General features: G+C 42.8%; 1 protein-coding gene across 1 annotated transcript; it reads left to right on the top strand.

Moving 5' to 3' along the window:
* Positions 1-3,220: 3,220 nt before the first annotated feature.
* On the top strand, positions 3,221-7,316 carry LOC115190844 (NACHT, LRR and PYD domains-containing protein 1b allele 2-like). Its single transcript, XM_029748904.1, has 7 exons — positions 3,221-3,232; positions 3,365-3,579; positions 3,772-4,031; positions 4,684-4,818; positions 4,948-5,080; positions 5,182-5,211; positions 7,156-7,316. Exons 1-7 carry the CDS (start codon positions 3,225-3,227, stop codon positions 7,314-7,316), a joined length of 942 nt encoding a protein of 313 aa, XP_029604764.1. The 5' UTR covers positions 3,221-3,224.
* Positions 7,317-21,082: the final 13,766 nt, after the last annotated feature.

Consider the following 21,082-nt stretch of genomic DNA (forward strand, 5'->3'; position numbering starts at 1 on the left):
GACAGTTAGATTAGTAGTAGTGGTGACTTCACATCTCTAGGGGTTTTCCTCAAGATATGCAATGTCACCATCAGTATTGATTTTATCAAAGTTGACATAGAGGGTTATGTCACATTTACATAATTTAGCATATGCTCTACCCCGGTGGGAATCGAACCCACAACCCTAACATTGCAAGCACCGTGCTCTTCCAACTGAGCTACACAGGACCACATTTTGAAGTTGACATAGTATGTTATGTCACATTTGACAATGCACCCTACATAGGGAGCTGTTCTGTCACCATTTATACACATTTTGTATTGCTTATGAAGACTGTATGTATGCTATATAAAGCCTTTATAAGTTGTAATTAGTTTTATCACAGTCTATCCTTCTGCTTTACCAACACCAGAGACCATGGTGGAGAGAGTTGTATCAAGCCTGGACCTGAGAACACCAGAGACCATGGTGGAGAGAGTTGTATCAAGCCTGGACCTGAGGACACCAGAGACCATGGTGGAGAGAGTTGGATCAAGCCTGGACCTGAGAACACCAGAGACCATGGTGGAGAGAGTTGTATCAAGCCTGGACCTGAGGACACCAGAGACCATGGTGGAGAGAGTTGGATCAAGCCTGGACATGAGAACACCAGAGACCATGGTGGAGAGAGTTGGATCAAGCCTGGACCTGAGAACACCAGAGACCATGGTGGAGAGAGTTTTATCAAGCCTGGACCTGAGAACACCAGAGACCATGGTGGAGAGAGTTGTATCAAGCCTGGACCTGAGAACACCAGAGACCATGGTGGAGAGAGTTGTATCAAGCCTGGACATGAGAACACCAGAGACCATGGTGGAGAGAGTTGGATCAAGCCTGGACCTGAGAACACCAGAGACCATGGTGGAGAGAGTTTTATCAAGCCTGGACCTGAGAACACCAGAGACCATGGTGGAGAGAGTTTTATCAAGCCTGGACCTGAGAACACCAGAGACCATGGTGGAGAGAGTTGGATCAAGCCTGGACATGAGAACACCAGAGACCATGGTGGAGAGAGTTGTATCAAGCCTGGACCTGAGAACACCAGAGACCATGGTGGATATAGTTGTATCAAGCCTGGACCTGAGAAATGTGAGTGTTAACTGATAATTGTTTGTTAAATCAAAATACTTTTAAAGCGTTCATTATAGTTGAGTCCCAGACAAAGAACACAATCCACAATCATGATCTATTGTCAAAACAAACTTAAAGGTAGAGTCAGCGATATGACGTAGATGCACAAATCAAACAGCTTAGAGGGTCAATTTCTACAACAACTAAGAGCGTTGTACCGCAAGGCTAGACGACTGTTTTGTTTCCGTGGTTACCACTCTGTGAGAGAGTGAAGAGAACCTTTCCACATGGGCAGGTACTGTGTGTGACTGTGTGAGAGAGAAGTCAGGCATCTTGCTCATCACAATATCTGTGGTGCTGCTCATACGTCATCATTTAGCTGACTCTACCTTTAAGCTCTCATCCTAGGATCTACCAGAAATCAGACCCCCAACATCTACAAAACATGGACCAGAACGATGTTGTTTCCTGCTTCCACAAACATTCATTAATATAACACTAATGTCAGATTATTGTATGCTAATGAGTGTACATTCTGAGACTGTTGATCACTTATATTTATTTTATTAGAAGTCTATTTAATAATTATTAATTCATTATTACATGAGATTGTCCATTTTAAATAACAACTTATTTTCACTTTAGGGATTCCTCAGAGCTGTAAGACTTGTGACCATGTTGAGGTAAGTCATAATGTCAATTCTTACTTTTACATACCTGCAGGAGTCAAGCACAGTCTCAAAGCCAGGTGGGTACTGACCAACCATTCATACTGGGATATAGACAGTCCTGTGTTCTGCTTTAGTAATATAAACACAGTCTCAAAGCCAGGTGTGTACTGACCAACCATTCATACTGGGATATAGACAGTCCTGTGTTCTGCTTTAGTAATATAAACACAGTCTCAAAGCCAGGTGTGTATTGACCAACCATTCATACTGGGATATAGACAGTCCTGTGTTCTGCTTTAGTAATATAAACACAGTCTCAAAGCCAGGTGTGTACTGATCAACCATTCATACTGGGATATAGACAGTCGAGTGTTCTGCTTTAGTAATATAAACACAGTCTCAAAGCCAGGTGTGTACTGACCAACCATTCATACTGGGATATAGACAGTCCTGTGTTCTGCTTTAGTAATATAAACACAGTCTCAAAGCCAGGTGTGTACTGACCAACCATTCATACTGGGATATAACAGTCCTGTGTTCTGCTTTAGTAATATAAACACAGTCTCAAAGCCAGGTGTGTACTGACCAACCATTCATACTGGGATATAGACAGTCCTGTGTTCTGCTTTAGTAATATAAACACAGTCTCAAGCCAGGTGTGTACTGACCAACCATTCATACTGGGATATAGACAGTCCTGTGTTCTGCTTTAGTAATATAAACACAGTCTCAAAGCCAGGTGTGTACTGACCAACCATTCATACTGGGATATAGACAGTCCTGTGTTCTGCTTTAGTAATATAAACACAGTCTCAAAGCCAGGTGTGTACTGACCAACCATTCATACTGGGATATAGACAGTCGAGTGTTCTGCTTTAGTAATATAAACACAGTCTCAAAGCCAGGTGTGTACTGACCAACCATTCATACTGGGATATAGACAGTCCTGTGTTCTGCTTTAGTAATATAAACACAATCTCAAAGCCAGGTGTGTATTGACCAACCATTCATACTGGGATATAGACAGTCCTGTGTTCTGCTTTAGTAATATAAACACAATCTCAAAGCCAGGTGTGTACTGACCAACCATTCATACTGGGATATAGATATAGTCCTGTTTTCTGCTTGTAGGCATGCAGGATTTTAGATGTTGTCACCTTTGTTCATTAGACAGTGTAATCAATATATCACCAGCATTCTATGTAACATTGAATAAATACATTAGATAAATTACTGTTTATTTAATGGGCCAGTTTCCCAGACACAGATTAAGCCTAGTCCTGGACCTTAAAGAACTTTCTATTGAAACTTCCATTGAGCATGTTTTAAGTCCTGCACTAGACTCAATCTGTGTCCAGGAAACAGGCCCCATATATATTACTGACATGCTTGTCCTTGTTCAGGACTCCACACACTGGCTTCAGATTGAGCCCTTGACTTCCACTGTCCAGGGGAGTGACAATGTTCAGGTAAAATAACTACTTTTAACATTTCATTCCACCTGCTAGTGTATTTCCCCATTACCTTTGGGAATAGTCTTCTAATCCAACCTCTCCATTTGACCATTGACCCTCTCTACCATATCTTGTTGTTGCCCTCAGACACAGGACACCCAAAGGGAGTTATGAGTGCACAGTGTCTGGGCTCCGCTGGCTGTGTGAGAGAGATGTCATTCTGAAGTATCACTTCAGGAACTGGGATCCCTACAGTCAACTTCTGAAAGACATGCAGTACACACAAGGTGGTCCATTGCTGGACATCACTATGGAGTTAGGTGAACTGGAGGAAGTTCATCTGCCACACTGTGTCTGTTTAGGTAAAACCATATAGAAATAGTATTCAGAAAGACATTTCCATGTAACTGAGTTTCACTTCCTGAATGAATGAATGAATGAGCTATTCTGGGAGTTTGAGTTTACTGTGATCTGGTACTGCATATTCTTTGTGTTTTAGTTGGATGAATAATACAATATTTGTCTTTCTGTCTCCTTTTTATTGTGTTGTTCAGGGACCAACCCTTCCCTGAGGAATGAGATGAAGATTCTTCATGTAGAGGAACATGGAGTGTCTTTAGAGGAAGTGCATGAGGTCACCAGATTCCATGCTAAGATTCTCCATCCCAAGTTCTCAACTCTCTCTGTTATACTGAGCTATGTCTTTTCTTGGAACGTAGATGTCCACTGTGACGTGGTCGTCTATATGGCAGTAAAAAAGGAAACAGTAATTTCAAGGCTGTACCTGCTCCTCAGAAACTCCAGTCAGAAAGAGGTGATACACTATCATTGAAGTGACAACATGTGTATGTTGAAACTTACAAAAGGAAAGCTGATAATCTCTAGATTACAAAGAAAACATGCAGCTCTGTGAGAAATCTATTTCTGTCTCATTAATTTGAAGAGCCAGTAGATGGCACACTTATCTCTGGGCGAAGGAGATCCCAATGCCCCGGGGCAGTGAAGGGGACATTGCCCCGGGGCAGTGAAGGGGATATTGCCCCGGGGCAGTGAAGGGGACATTTCCCTGTGTAGGGTGCTGTCTTTCACATGGGACGTTAAACAGGTGTCTGTGGCCACTAAAGATCCCATGACACTTATCGTAAGAGTAGGGATGTTAACCCCGGTGTCCTGGCTAAACTCCCAATCTGGCCTTCATACCATCAATGCAACCTAATCATCCCCAGCTTCCAATTGGCTCATTCATCCCCTCTCCTCTCCCCTGTAACTCTTCCCCAGGTCGTTGCTGTAATAGAGAATCTCTTCTCAGTCAACTTACCTGGTACACCTTTAAAATAATATCCTGCTAAAATAAAGATAATAAATCAATAACGATTATGTTGACAAAATTGGATTGCTCAGTGAGCTGCATGTTGTGTGAATTTTGAGACTACATTGTTCTGACTACTACATTGCTCATTTTGTAGGCTGTTCAGGAACGGGAGAAAAATCAGATGTCCCAAGGATATTCAGAATTTCTCCTGTCAAGTCCAAACGGGTCCTTAAAGCTGAACAGTTGGTTTGCGTTCAAGAATCCCCACTCCACTTCCATCTATCCAGAGGTGCAGTTTTAGCAGGCTGAGGACATTAATCTGTCATATTGTATATGAATAACTGGAATATCATTCTATTTCACTCTCTCTCTCTCTCTGTCTGTTGTCTCAATCGTTGCACCATATGGCCTTCTACAGAAGATTCAGCTGTTACCTGCAGACACCACACCAAGCTGTTGTCAGATGATATTGGGAAACACAGGGGTTGACATTGAGATGGAGTTAATCGGGGAAGATGAGAGGACAGTATGGAAATCAGTGGTATCAAAAGGTAAGAAATACTAGACATAAACAGTATGTCCATCATCAATGTCCTTTTCTAACAGATGCTATTAAAATGTTTTATGATATTTGCTATTGTTTGTTTTTCAGATGTATACAGCAACGACTCTCATCCAATATGTAAGTTTGTTTTTGTGGATGAGGTTCCAGAGCTAACGTCTCTTCAAGTTGTGATGAAGGACACTGATGAAGGTCTTCATGAGTCATGTTCAGTGGGGTGATGAAGGTCTTCATGAGTCATGTTCAGTGGGTGATGAAGGTCTTCATGAGTCATGTTCAGTGGGGTGATGAAGATCTTCAATGAGTCATGTTCAGTGGGGTGATGAAGGTCTTCATGAATCATGTTCAGTGGGGTGATGAAGGTCTTCATGAGTCATGTTCAGTGGGGTGATGAAGGTTTTCATGAGTCATGTTCAGTGGGGTGATGAAGGTCTTCATGAGTCATGTTCAGTGGGGTGATGAAGGTCTTCATGAGTCATGTTCAGTGGGGTGATGAAGGTCTTCATGAGTCATGTTCAGTGGGGTGATGAAGGTTTTCATGAGTCATGTCAGTGGGGTGATGAAGGTCTTCATGAGTCATGTTCAGTGGGGTGATGAAGGTTTTCATGAGTCATGTTCAGTGGGGTGATGAAGGTCTTCATGAGTCATGTTCAGTGGGGTGATGAAGGTCTTCATGAGTCATGTTCAGCGGGGTGTAATGATATAGAACATTGACAGTTTTGCAGGGCTCTGTATATCTATCTACATCACATTTTATTGTGTTACAAAGTGGGATTAAAAGGGATTTCATTGTCATTTCTTGTCAACAATCTACACAAAATACTCTCTAATGTCAAAGAATATATATATATATTTAGATATAAATTAAATACCTAAAATAGTGTTTCCATAAGTATTCAGCCCCCTGAGTCAATACTTAGAAACACCTTTGGCAGGGATTACAGCTGGAAGTCTTCTTGGGTACGTCTCTAAGAGTCATTACAGGTGGGAGTCTTCTTGGGTAAGTCTCTAAGAGCTTTACATACCTGGATTGTACAATATTAGCCCATTTATTATTTTCAAAGTTCTTCAAGCTCTGTCCAGATGTTGGAGATCATGGCTAGACAGCCATTTTCACATCTTGTCATAGATTTACAAGCAGATTTAAGTCAAAACTGTAACTTGGCCACTCAGGAACATTCAATGTCTTCTTGGTAAGAAACCCCAGTGTAGATTTAACCTTGTGTTGTAGGTTATTGTCCTGTTGAAAGGTGAATTCCTCTTCCTGTGTCTGGTGTAAAGCAGGCTGAACCAGGTTTTCCTCTAGGATTTTGCCTGTTCTTAGCGCCATACTGTTTCTTTTCATCCTGAAAAACTCCCCAGTATTTGCTGATGTCAAGCATTCCCATACCATGATGCAGCCACCACCATGCTGGAAAATAAGGAGGCAGTTACTCAGTGATGTGTTGGATTTGCCCCAAACATGAGGCTTTGCATTTGGGCCAAAAAGTGTCTTCGTTTGTAGATGTTTTTTACAGTATTACTTTAGTACCTTGTTGCATATAAGATGTTTTGGAATATTTTTATTCTGTATTTTTTTATTCTTCTTTTCTCTCTGTCATTTAAGTCGTTATGATGGAGTCACTACAATGTTGTTGATCCATATTTTCAGTAGATTGTTGACAAAACATTACAATTAAATCCATTTTAATCCCACTACGTAACACAATAGAGAAATCCAAGGGGTGTGAATACTTTTGCAAGGCTCTGTATGTTATGTAGAATAGACAATCGTGTCAGCCAGGGTAGGCGTCAATTCCAAATAAGTCAGTCAATTCAGGAAGTTAACTGAAATTCCAATTCAATAACCGGAAAAGGGCATCAATTTTCAATGACTTATAGGAAGACCATTTTTATTTATTTGTTATTTTAATTGACTGACTTGAATGTGAATTGACTACAACCCTGGAGTCAGCTCTATTCAATAAATTACTATCAGGGGAATGATAACTGGAGAGACTGTTAGATGTAGAACCAGCTGCTGTTCACCCTAAACACATATTCATTTAATTCACCCCCCTTCAGCATTAACACTCCCTGGGATTCCTGCTGAGGAGTTTCTGAAGAAACACAGAGCTATACTCATTCAGGGAGTCAAAAACCCAATGCCAATAGCAGATGATCTGTCGTCAAAGAGCATGATTGGTGATGAAGAGTACTCCAGAATAAAAGCTGAAAACAACTGAACAGGACCGAATGAGAGAACTACTGAGATCAGTCCTCCCTAAAGGACCAGAAGTGACGGGAGCTTGTCTCAAAGCTCTCATTGAACATGAATACCATCTTGTTAAGCACTTGAGTGGATCTAGGTAAGACAGTTTAATTTGATCTCTCCCTTGAATATGTGGAATGATTAAATATAGGTCAAATAAAACATAGCTACCCAGATCAAAGAGAAAGTATTTTTCATAATGGAAGCATGTTTTTGTGTTGCTGTCCGTAATAAATGACTCTTATTATAGTTCTATCATAGAACCACCATCACATCATTATCTCAGGTGTATCATAGGACCATCATCACATCATTATCTCAGGTGTATCATAGGACCATCATCACATCATTATTCAGGTGTATCATAGGACCACCATCACATCATTATCTCAGGTGTATCATAGGACCATCATCACATCATTATCTCAGGGTCATAGGACCATCATAGGTGTATCATAGGACCATCATCACATCATTATCTCAGGTGTATCATAGGACCATCATCACATCATTATCTCAGTGTATCATAGGACCATCATCACATCATTATCTCAGGTGTATCATAGGACCATCATCACATCATTATCTCAGGTGTATCATAGGACCATCATCACATCATTATCTCAGGTGTATCATAGAACCACCATCACATCATTATCTCAGGTGTATCTCACTCCTCATTCTTCTCCATACTTTCTGATCTCTCTCTTCCCTTCTCCTCCATCCTCTGTCTTGTAGCACGTAATCTGAATGCTGAGGCCTGTCTCCTAGTCTGTGGACAAAGACACTTCCTCACCTAATCTGAAGGTGCTGAGGCCTGTCTCCTAGTCGTGGACAAAGACACTTCTTCACCTAATCTGAAGATGCTGAGGCCTGTCTCCTAGTCTGTGGACAAGACACTTCTTCACCTAATCTGAAGACACTGAGGCCTGTCTCCTAGTCTGTGGACAAAGACACTTCTTCACCTAATCTGAAGGTGCTGAGGCCTGTCTCCTAGTCTGTGGACAAAGACACTTCTTCACCTAATCTGAAGGTGCTGAGGCCTGTCTCCTAGTCTGTGGACAAAGACACTTCTTCACCTAATCTGAAGATGCTGAGGCCTGTCTCCTAGTCTGTGGACAAAGACACTTCTTCACCTAATCTGAAGATGCTGAGGCCTGTCTCCTAGTCTGTGGACAAAGACACTTCTTCACCTAATCTGAAGATGCTGAGGCCTGTCTCCTAGTCTGTGGACAAAGACACTTCTTCACCTAATCTGAAGGTGCTGAGGCCTGTCTACTAGTCTGTGGACAAAGACACTTCTTCACCTAATCTGAAGACACTGAGGCCTGTCTCCTAGTCTGTGGACAAAGACACTTCTTCACCTAATCTGAAGGTGCTGAGGGCCTGTCTCCTGGTCTGTGGACAAAGACACTTCTTCACCTAATCTGAAGACCACTGAAGGCCTGTCCTAGTCTGTGGACAAAGACACTTCTTCACCTAATCTGAAGGTGCTGAGGCCTGTCTCCTAGTCTGTGGACAAAGACACTTCTTCACCTAATCTGAAGATGCTGAGGCCTGTCTCCTAGTCTGTGGACAAAGACACTTCTTCACCTAATCTGAAGATGCTGAGGCCTGTCTCCTAGTCTGTGGACAAAGACACTTCTTCACCTAATCTGAAGATGCTGAGGCCTGTCTCCTAGTCTGTGGACAAAGACACTTAAATGATTGTAAGGGAAATTTTAATGTTTGCTATTCTTTTAACAAATGTCTGTGTTTTATTCATGTGCTGTTCTATAAACCAATGTGTGTGTTCATCAAGTGGCTGACTGTACAATCCTCACTATCAGTAGCTGTAATTTGGCAGTAAGCCCAGATGTTGTTTTGAGAAGGAGATATCTCAGTTTCAAGGTCTCAGCTTAGAGAGAAGAAGACTGGTGAGGTGTTGGTCTGTTAAATGCTATGAACCAGTATTGGTCTGTTAAATGCTATGAACCAGTACTGGTCTGTTAAATGTTATGAACCAGTACTGGTCGGTCACATGAATGAAACAAAACGGTAATGATTCATTAATTATCCTAAACCATGCAAATATAACTTGTCTGTGTATAGCCGTTTATAAGACAACTGCTGGGTCTGACCAGGGAGAGCTCCTGATTGACATGTGTACTATGGTACATTGAGTTGGGTCTGACCAGGGAGAGCTCCTGATTGGTTGGAACCTCTCCGGCTCGCTGACAATAAACAATGATTCATTTTAGATTGACATCGAGTGTCTCTGTGTGGAAGAATTTCATCGACATGATTTTGAAAACTGGAATGATCTCTTGTCCTATACAGATGGGGAGGCTGATAGTCAGGCTAGTCAAAGAGACACATCACCACGTTGACATCTTGACCAAAGACCTTCCTTAGATTCTTTATGGGATTACAACTCACTCTGTCTGAACGAAGTGAGGAAATGGACTCACTAAAGGGGATAGCTGAGAGGACAGAGAAGGCATGTGACATCATCGACATGGTGTTGAGAAAAGGAAATGAGTCATGTTCCAGGATGATCAACCTTCTTGGGGAGTTGGACCCCTGTCTTTGTTCACAGCCTCAGATCAACAGTTGTAGTCAACCCCTGGGTGTGGGGAGACCAGGCAGAATAGACAGGCAGGATGTTTCAACATGTTCTTACTGTCTGTTGCTTTAACCCCTGGGTGTGGGGAGACCAGGCAGAATAGACAGGCAGGATGTTTCAACATGGTCTTGCTGTCTGTTGCTTTAACCTGTTGGGGCTAGGGGGCAGTATTTGCACGGCCGGATAAAAAACATACCTGATTTAAACTGGTTACTACTCTCTTGCCCAGAAACGAGAATATGCATATAATTAGTATATTTGGATAGAAAACACCCTAAAGTTTGTTTCTAAAACTGTTTGAATGGTGTCTGTGAGTATAACAGAACTCATATGGCAGGCCAAAAACCTGAGAAGATTCCATACAGGAAGTGCCCTGTCTGACAATTTGTTCTCCTTCTGTGGCATCTCTATCGAAAATACAGCATCTCTGCTGTAACGTGACATTTTCTAAGGCTTCCATTGGCTCTCAGAAGGCGCCAGAAAGTGGAATGACGTCTCTCCTGTCTCTGGGCGAAAAACAGCAGGAGATTTTGTGAGTGGTCAGGCTGAGAATAGTGACACTGGAGATGCACGTTCATGTGAATTCTCAAAAAAAATTCTTTCAGCCTTTGAATGAATTCAACGTCGCCCGGTTGGAATCTTATCGCTATTTTACGACAAAAATAGCATAAAAATGTATTTTAAACAGTGTTGACATGCTTCGAAGTACGGTAAATGAATATTTTGATTTTTTTTGTCACGAAATGCGCTCGCGCGTCACCCTTCGGATACTGACCTGAACGCACAAACAAAACGGAGGTATTTGAATATAACTATGGATTATTTGGAACCAAAGCAACATTTCTTGTTGAAGTAGAAGTCCTGGGAGTGCATTCTGACGAAGAACAGCAAAGGTAATCCAATTTTTCTTATAGTAAATCTGAGTTTGGTGAGGGCCAAACTTGGTGGGTGTCAAATTAGCTAGCCGTGATGGCCGGGCTATGTACTTAGAATATTGCAAAATGTGCTTTCGCCGAAAAGCTATTTTAAAATCTGACACCGCGATTGCATAAAGGAGTTCTGTATCTATAATTCTTAAAATAATTCTTATGTATTTTGTGAACGTTAATCGTGAGTAATTTTAGTAAATTCACCGGAAGTTTGCGGTGGGTATGCTAGTTCTGAACATCACATGCTAATGTAAAAAGCTGGTTTTTGATATAAATATGAACTTGATTGAACAAACATGCATGTATTGTATAACATAATGTCCTAGGAGTGTCATCTGATGAAGATCATCAAAGGTTAGTGCTGCATTTAGCTGTGGTTTTGGTTTTTGTGACATATATGCTTGCTTTGAAAATGGCTGTGTGATTATTTTTGGCAGGGTACTCTCCTGACATAATCTAATGTTTTGCTTTCGCTGTAAAGCCTTTTTGAAATCGCACAATGTGGTTAGATTAACGAGAGTCTTGTCTTTAAAATGGTGTAACATTGTCATATGTTTGAGAAATTGAAGTTATAGCGCGCCACGCGATTTCACTGGCTGTTGACTAGGTGGGACGCAAACGTCCCACCTTGCCCAGGGAGGTTAACCCCAGGGTGTGGGGAGACCAGGCAGGATGGTTCAACATGGTCTTGGTGTCTGTTGCTTTAACCCCTGGGTGTGGGGAGACCAGGCAGAATAGACAGACAGGATGGTTCAACAGTATTTAAAAAAAAAAAAGTTTCTACACAATATTTATACATTTGTAAATGTGCATGCATAAAAATATTGATATTTATAACTTGGCGCATGCATGTTTCCAGTTATAAATCAGACCGGTTGTAAAACGGTGCAGCGTGAACTAGTGTTATAACTCCAGGTGTAATACGCCCGTCATTCACCCTTTATGGTGACAATAACGCCCTTATTTGCTGTATACTTTGGAAGTATTGGAATTAGGCCCAGACAGTATATCTGAAGAAAATATCCATGGCGAACTTGATCAAACGTCTTTGGAAGTGTTGGCAGAATCTTTTTCTTTTACAGTGACATTTGCTGTAGGCCAATCTGACTGTTTCTGAAAGACAAAAACAATTGCAAATTGTTGTGGACCTATAAATTGATCGTTTGAATTCAGTAATGTTTTGCATTGACTTTTTCCCGAACCTAAATATGCTGCAGTGCCCACAAATTCTGAAACATTGTTTACTCTAAAAAAATAAATCAACGACAGTTTATAGGTAGCCTACACACTTCAATGCAAAATATCAGCTGTCTGTTCACCTGTTACATTCTGCTGTATGTTATAAACCAGATCAGCTGTCTGTTCACCTGTTACATTCTGCTGTATGTTATAAACCAGATAAACCATACTCCTGTGTGTGATGAGGGTGAGGAGAGCAAGCTAATCAACACGATGGCTAATGTAGAGAGATGGAGAGACAATGAAGTACCTGACAAAGTTGGAACTGTGAGACTAAAAGGGGCTGTGACTCTAGAGCCTATGCAGGAGCACTTAGTCTGGGGCAGACTACGAAACACTCAGAATCTATCAGCAGGCAGTGCTGTTCTCATTGAGCCCAGCAGTTCAAAGTCAACACCAAGGTCAATCCTGGTAGGGAGGACAGTAGCTCTATTGCGGGGGGATGGGTGGCTCCCTGTTAGAGTGATAAACCCTTCTCAGAAGACAGTGACATTGAGACGAAATGCCACTCTAGCCGATGTCTTTCCTTGCATGGCTCTAGTGGACTTTGACTGTTCGTGTGTGAATGATGATTCATCAGCAGCTTTACAACAGCAAGTGCAGAGAACGGCTGATATACTCACTGACTGCCAAGATGACTTGACACTGACTGATGACGGTTCCAGCCAACTTCACGATACTGACGGACCTGACAGTTCAAGCGGTCCTGAGGTCTTACGTGACTTATGTTTGACTGATATTGATGTCGACTCCTGTCAAGTGTCTCCTGCTGGTAAGAAGAAACTCATCCAGCTCATAGCTGAGTACCAGTCCATTTTTTCCAGGCACAAGTTGGATTGTGGAAAAGCTTCTGGATGTCTTCATCGCATTCAACTGAGTGATGAGAAACCCTTTAGGGTTCCCTACCGACGCCTTTCACCAAATCATTATGAGAAGCTCAAGCAAGCATTGAATGAGATGGAAGAATGTGAAATCATAAGGAAGTCTAGTAGTGAGTTCGCCCTCTCCTTATGGAAGAAGTCTGGAGACCTGAGACTCTGTACTGATTTTCGTTTGCTCAATGCTTGCACCATCAAAGATGCTCACCCACTCCCTCACCAGGCTGACGCGCTGGCTGCTTTAGTTGGAAATGCCTTTTTCTCGACAATGGACCTTACCTCTGGCTACTACAATGTGGAAGTGCATGAGGATGACCGGAGATTCACAGCTTTTACGTCGCCATTTGGATTGTACGAATACAATCGTATGCCACAGGGGTTATGTAATAGTCCTGCAACCTTTATGAGGATGATGCTAAACATCTTTGGGGATCAGAACTTTCTTAGCCTGCTGTGTTACCTTGACGATGTCTTGGTCTATGCGCCCACTGAAGATCTGGCTATACAGCGCCTGGAAATGTTTTTTGAGCGTCTCAAGGCTCACAACCTGAAGTTGGCACCAAAAAAGTGTAACTTTCTGCAGAGGTCTGTGAAGTTTCTGGGGCATATCATTAGTGCGGATGGTGTAGCTACAGACCCTGAGAAGGTGAGGGCCATTACAGGAGTAACAGAAGCTGATCTGATGGAAGATGGCACTGACATTCAGAAGAAATTTATGTCATTCCTTGGGATGGTGGTGTATTATCAACAGTTCATTGAAGGTTGCTCGACCATCGCAAAGCCTCTCTTTTGATTGACTGCTTGACACAAGGCTCCACGCTAGAAAAAGAAGCGACGCTCACCTGTCAGGAAGTTGACGGCTGCCGACTGGACAACAGAATGCAGACAGGCCTTATTCCAGCTAAAGCAAGCCTTAATGGACCAGGTTTTGTTGGCCCACCCCAATTCGACAAACCCTTTCTACTCTCGGTGGATGCGTCCAGCAACGGCTTAGGTGCTGTGCTGTCCCAGGTGCAGGAACAGGGAGCTACAGCGAGACCTATAGCCTTCATGAGCAAGTCCCTCAGTTATGCGCAGTCGAGGTATCCTGCGCACAGGCTCGAGTTCTTTGCCATGAAATGGGCTATCTGTGACAAGTTCCACCACTGGCTACGGGGACAGCAGTTCACGGTATGGAGGGATAATAATCCCTTGACATACATTCTGACCAAAGCAAAGCTTGATACTTGTGAACAGAGATGGGTCGCCAAGCTGGCACCGTACGAGTTTGACATCAAGTACATCCCTGGAAAAATAAATGTTGTTGCAGATGCTTTGAGCAGAGAGCCCTTCGTACGACCCAGTGGACTCCATTGCCTAACAAGGGTCCCGTACGAGACCTTACTAGCTGAAGCTAACGCTGTGCGCACAGACAGAGTCCAAGGTGTTTCGCTGGTCCAGCCACCCCTTTGACAAAGCCTCTGACTCCAACGAAGTGTTCATTAGCTGTCAGGCTACTGTTGACCCCCCATCTGGTGCTTTATCAAGACATGAAGTTGCAGCTGTTCTTCATTCACACAGGTGATGGGTGGGTGAAGTGGGCTCACATGCACTGCTGTTGCCACAGCTTCCACAGGCTGTTATGCCATCAGAGCAGACCGATGATGAGGTTCTGCCACATGACCTACTGATGAGTAAGCAGCGTGATGACAACGTGATCAGCAGAGTCTTCTTTGTGGAAAGGGGGAGAAGACCATCCTGGAGAGAGCGTGCCCATGAGAGTGTTGAGGTTTTGTGTCTTCTCAGAAGTTGGGTGTACTGTATCGTGTTTCGAAGAATGTGGTTACAAAGAGGAAAACGTATATGTATGTGGTTCCAGCCTCATGAAAGCAATGGTGTTGAAGGGTGTCCATGATGAAGCTGGCCACCACGGCCAACAGAGAACAGTCTACCTGACAAGACAGAGGTTCTTCTGGCATGGCCTGGAGAGGGAGGTTAAAGCATATGTGAAGTGCTGCAGGAGATGTATCGTGAGCAAGACTCCTGATCCGGAAGCAAGAGCTCCTCTTGAGAGCATAATAACAACTGAGCCTCTTGAACTAGTGTGTGTAGACTTTTGGTCTGCAGAAGATTCTTCAAACAAGTCCTTGGATGTGCTCGTTGTTACTGACCACTTTACCAAATTGGCTCATGCCTTCTTGTGTCCAAACCAGTCTGCTAAGTCAGTAGCTCATCAGTTGTGGAACAACTATTTCTGTGTCTACGGGATGCCTCGCCGTATACACTCAGATCAGGGAGCCAACTTTGAGAGCGCTTTAATAGCCAAACTGTTGAGTGTTGCAGGTGTTCAGAAGTCTCACACCACGCCGTACCATCCGATGGGAAACGGGTCCTGTGAAAGGATGAATAGGACGTTGGGAAACATGATCCGGGCCCTGCCGACAAGAGCAAAGCACAGATGGCCTCAGGCGCTAAAGTCCCTCACGTTTGCGTACAATTGTACAATCCACGAGACCACAGGCTTTGCCCCTTTCCTGCTAATGTTTGGGAGGACGCCAAGACTGCCTGTTGACATAGTCCTTGGCTCTGTCATAGAGAACCCAGAAGTTGTCGACTATGACCAGTTTGTTCAGTCTTTGAGGAGAGATCTGAAAGAAGCCATGAGTACAGCACAGGCATCTGCAGCGAAGCAGTTGAAGAGGCATGCTGACCTTTATGACAGAAGAGTCAGAGGAGCACCAGTGGAGATTGGGGATCGAGTGTTGCTGGCTAACAAGGGGGAACGAGGAAAGCGGAAGCTCGCTGACCTTTGGGAGGATACTGTCTACCTTGTCACTGGATTGAATGCTGACAGTCACACTTTTAAGATTCAGAACAGCTCCACTGGACAGGAGAAGACGGTACATCGCAACCTGATAATGCCAGTCACTTTCTTCCTCCTCCAAACTAGGCTGCCGTTGATGAGGGAACAGACATGTCTGGATTAACTTCTATGGGCTAGGTGGGACGTTAGCGTCCCACTCTATTCAACAGCCAGTGGAATCGTGTGGCGCGAAAAACAAATACCTCAAAAATGCAATAATTTCAATATTTCAAACATACGACTATTTTACACCATTTGAAAGACAAGACTCTCGTTAATCTAAGCACATTGTCCGATTTCCAAAAGGCTTTGCAGCGAAAGCAAAACATTAGATTATGTTAGGAGAGTACATAGACACAAATAACCACACAGCCATTTTTCAAGCAAGCATATTGTCACAAAAACAAAAACACAGCTAAATGCAGCACTAACCTTTGATGATCTTCATCAGCTGACACTCCTTGGACATTATGTTATACAATACATGCATGTTTTGTTCAATCAAGTTCATATTTACATCAAAAAACAGCTTTTTACATTAGCATGTGATGTTCAGAACTAGCATTCCCACCCAAAACTTCCGGTGAATTTACTAAATTACTCATGATAAACGTTGACAAACACATAACAATTATTTTAAGAATTATAGATACAGAACTCCTTTATGCAATCGCTATGTCAGATTTTAAAATAGCTTTTCGGCGAAAGCACATTTTGCAATATTCTGAGTACATAGCTCAACCATCACGGCTAGCTAGTTTGACACCTGCCAAGTTCGGGGCAACCTAAACTCAGAATTACTATTAGAAAAATTGGATTACCTTTGCTGTTCTTCGTCAGAATGCACTCCCAGGACTGCTACTTCCACAACAAATGCTGTTTTTTCCAAATAATCCATAGTTATGTGCAAATACCCCCGTTTTGTTCGTTCGTTCAGGTCACTATCCGAAGGGTAACGCGTGAGCGCATTTCGAGACAAAAAATTTCTAAATGTTCCATTACCGTACTTAGAAGCTTGTCAACACTGTTTAAAATGTATTTTTATGGTATTTTTCTCGTAAAATAGCGATAATATTCCAACTGGACAATACTGTATTCATTCAAAGAGGAAAATAAAAAATGTCGAGGTCTCGTGAAAGCGCATTTCCATTCCCTTTGTCCTCAGGCAGACCACTGACAAACTGAGTTACTATACTTTGCCCAGAGACAGGAGGCGCCCCAATTAGCTTTCTGGCGGCTTTAGAGAGCCAATGGAAGCCTTAGAAAGTGCAACATAACTACCGGATACTGTAGTTTTTGTAGACAAGCAAAAGGAGAACTACAAAATCGCAGACAGGCCACTTCCGACTTGGAATCCTCTCAGGTTTTTGCCTGCCATATGAGTTCTGTTATACTCACAGACACCATTCAAACAGTTTTAGAAACTTTAGAGTGTTTTCTATCCAAATCTACTAATTATATGCATATTCTCGTTTCTGGGCAAGAGTAGTAACCAGTTTAAATCGGGTACGTTTCTTATCCGGCCGTGAAAATGCTGCCCCCTAGCCCAGACAGGTTAACAGAGTCTGAGGACATGAATGACAGCCTTGTGATCTCAGCTGCCATGGACACTGCAGTGGATGATGATGCTGAGTAGAGAACAAGAGTGTGGGTGTCAGAGTAGCCTTCTGAAGGAACAGGTGACACAAGCCTGGAGGGTGATGTGCGATCCTTGGATGCTCAGGATATTCCACCTTTGGATTCTGTGGAAGATATACTGCAGCTGGAAGGTCTGCCTCGATCAGAGAGTCTTCAAGAATCTGACCGAGACCGTAACAGTGTAGTGAGTGAGCTAATTGACCAGTCTGCTTACGATATCCAGTACTGACCTACCAAACTCGGACCATTCCTTACCTTGTCAGTTACACACTGACTCTGTTGACAGACCCACTATCGCAACAGTACACAACACTGTTACCCCATGCAGTTGAAGGTACTCGGGGTCGTATTAGGTCAAGGGCAGGAAGACTATTTAAACCAGTGTCTAGACTGATTGAGATTATGAATCAGCAGAAAGTTGGCTCTTGAAGGTTAATATGTCAATAGAGAGGGTCAATGGTATTGATATCTTTTATTTGTTTTGTTTTTACATCATCGTGACCATGATTAGAGGTTGCAGGATAGTAATGTGACGGATATGATAAAGTCTCTTACGGTAGTTTATTTTATTACTTGGATGTTTTAAAGTCACTGAGTGTACTTAACATGTAACAGGCATGTTTACCTATGAGAGCTAAGGGGATTGATCAACCACTTTTCACTCTAATTCTCAAGGAGAATAGTCTAATGACTGGAGTATTTAGTGACTGTTTTAAAGCAGGGTCTGCATCCTCGATATACACAGCTTTACCTTTTAGTTTTCTCTATTGGGTAGTATAAAATGTATCTATTTTTTTTCTTCTTCTCTGTGGATTATTCTGTACATATGTGAGTGTATCTGTACCTGGTATGTTTGCACAGTGTGGTTTTGTATTTTTTATTTTTCTTTGCAAGTGGAATTCAGTAGGGGGGAGTGTAACAGGGTTATATTGGGGATTCCCCTTGCCACTTTATTGTTAAGCCAATGGGTTTTTGGTTTTATTTTTGTCTTGCCTTCACCTACTCAACATGGCATCTTATTGGCTAGTTTGCGTAGCTTGCTTACGAGGGAGTGTTTCAGTTAGAATCGTCCCAGTGAACAAGCACCAAACCAGCGGTAAGTTGTTGGTTGCAAAGCACTGTACGTCAAAAGTGATTTTTATACTCCCAAGTGATGATTTAAATGTACAATTTATATCAATTTGTTTGGAAATGTTATTGGAACATCACACATAAGATGCAGTGTTTTTTTAGTGAATATTGTTGTGCATTTTGTTGTAGAGAATTCCAGCTAATGCTAGCTAGCAACTTACTGTGTCTGGTGGGGGGTTGTATATTTTGTACAGTGCCTGAGTGCAGAGTTGGATGGTGAGCCGTGCATTACATGACGTGCAATTTTGTGCTGTTCCTATCAGAATAAAGCTCCATGACTGGTGCTACAAGTTGGAGTTCGTGTCGATGATTGATTGTACACAACGTCAGAAGAGTACTGTTACATATGCATGTTATAAAGTTAGCGGGAAGGAGAGTGTGTGTACGTCAATGTGTCTGTCTGTGTCTGCGCTTGTGTGCGTGTGTCTGTCTGTCTTCACATATTTCTATATTTCTTAATTCCAATCTTCTACTTTTAGATTTGTGTGTATTGTTGTGTATTGTTAGATACAGCTGCACTGTTGGAGCTAGGAACACAAGCATTTCACTACACCCAATAACATCTGCTTAATATGTGTATGTGACCGATAAAATTTGATTTAAATAATAACAACCATACCCAAAGGCACAATATCCACAACCAAGGGAAGGTAGTGTAGGGGGGGGGGGGGGGGGGGGGGGGGGGGGGGGGGGGGGGGGGGGGGGGGGGGGGGGGGGGGGGGGTTTTTAGAATGATACCCAACTCACATGGGGCCCAAGGGCAGTACCGGGGCAGACTGCCCGTTCGCACACAGTGCCCTGCCCGGATTGTTGAGGCTGTGGGTTCTGAGTCAGGACCTTCCACTAGTGTCCACCCGGGCTAGTGTAGTATAACTAATAAATGTAATAACAACCATACCCAAAGGCACAATATCCACAACCCAGGGAAGGTAGTGTAGGAGGGGAGCCGTTTTAAAATCGATACCCAAACTCACACGGTGCCCAAGGGCAGAATGAGCACAGAGTTCGCGTAAGGGAGGCTCAGGGTGGCCCGGGTTCGCGTAGGGGAAGCCCCTGGAAATTGACTCCACTTAGGACTTGATGATGACGGTTACTGTTCTGTTTTATGTTGTTATACTCTGACTTCCTGAATGTCTGTGCTATCCATGCCAGAGGTAATATAGTCTGTTGTGAAATACAGTGATGATATTGAAATGTGAAATTAGGGCTTCCCTTACAGGGGCTTCCCCTACAGAACCCGGGCCACCTGAGCCTCCCCTACACGTCGCCTATACACAAACGAGTGCACTCCAAGTGAAAGCTGGGCGCTCTGGTGTTTGCTACGCAAACTAAACCGAAATGTTTTGTACCCTGACATGTATCTATGTATGTGTATGTATACAATGTGCTTTGTTGAATAAAACACCAAAATACCAACCAGAATATCGTTATGTCTTTTATTTCACATTTCAATATCATCACTGTATATCACAACAGACTATTACCTTTGGCATGGATAGCACAGAGATTCAGTAAGGCAGAGTATAACAATATAAAACACACAGTAACCATTGCTGACAGTGCTCTGTTGGAATCCCAGACGTTGGAGCATAATCCCAGTGCTCTGTTGGAATCCCAGACGTTGGAGCATATGATCCCAGTGCTCTGTTGGAATCCCAGACGTTGGAGCATATGATCCCAGTGCTCTGTTGGAATCCCAGACGTTGGAGCATATGATCGCATGTGTCTTCATCAAGTCGTATATCCTCTGGGGTTCTTGACATTGAACTGTTATCATCTTGGTCAATGACCCAGTCAGTACAGCAGTGACAACTAGCCTTTCCTAGGGGTGACACATACAAACAATTGTTAACAAAGGACAACATAACACATTTCATGTTTACTGTGATTACAGTGTTTAAGATCTTCCGTTCTTTAAGAACTTACGTGTTGACAGTACAGCTTTATATTTGTCCCATTGACTGCAACAGTTGAACCCTTCCGTATTGTCCAGTCGTACCCTTTCACTAATGCCACTGTGTTACTCAAATGTTTATAGAAACTGAGTCCTGGTCTACTGGCAGTGTAGGTGACACAGTAGGTGTTGCTAACAAGACCCAAAGCATTTTGGTTTCCCAACAATGTATCCACATCTCCACACTCCATCATATTGACATTCGGTTCAACCCAGAGATTTTGCATCAACATACTAACTTGGTTATGTAGCTGGTAGCCCTTTTATGTTCAACCTCAATGCAGATAACTGTCAAATGTCTAGTACCTGTTCATATACCACGTTGTGATGTTATCCGTGATGAGGTTGATATGGTCCAGTGGGGTACAACACCATTGAATGACTATGGTAAGGTACAACATGGTAATAGTGCTGAATGTAATGGACGGACATTGTAGCTGAGCTACACTTCTTATACACAGACGAGCACCACTTGTCCAACATGGATCATTATTTCACCCAATGGTGATGCTCCGTGGTTGTAG

The sequence above is a fragment of the Salmo trutta genome, unplaced genomic scaffold (genome assembly GCF_901001165.1).
Source record: "Salmo trutta unplaced genomic scaffold, fSalTru1.1, whole genome shotgun sequence".
Lineage (NCBI taxonomy): Eukaryota > Metazoa > Chordata > Actinopteri > Salmoniformes > Salmonidae > Salmo > Salmo trutta.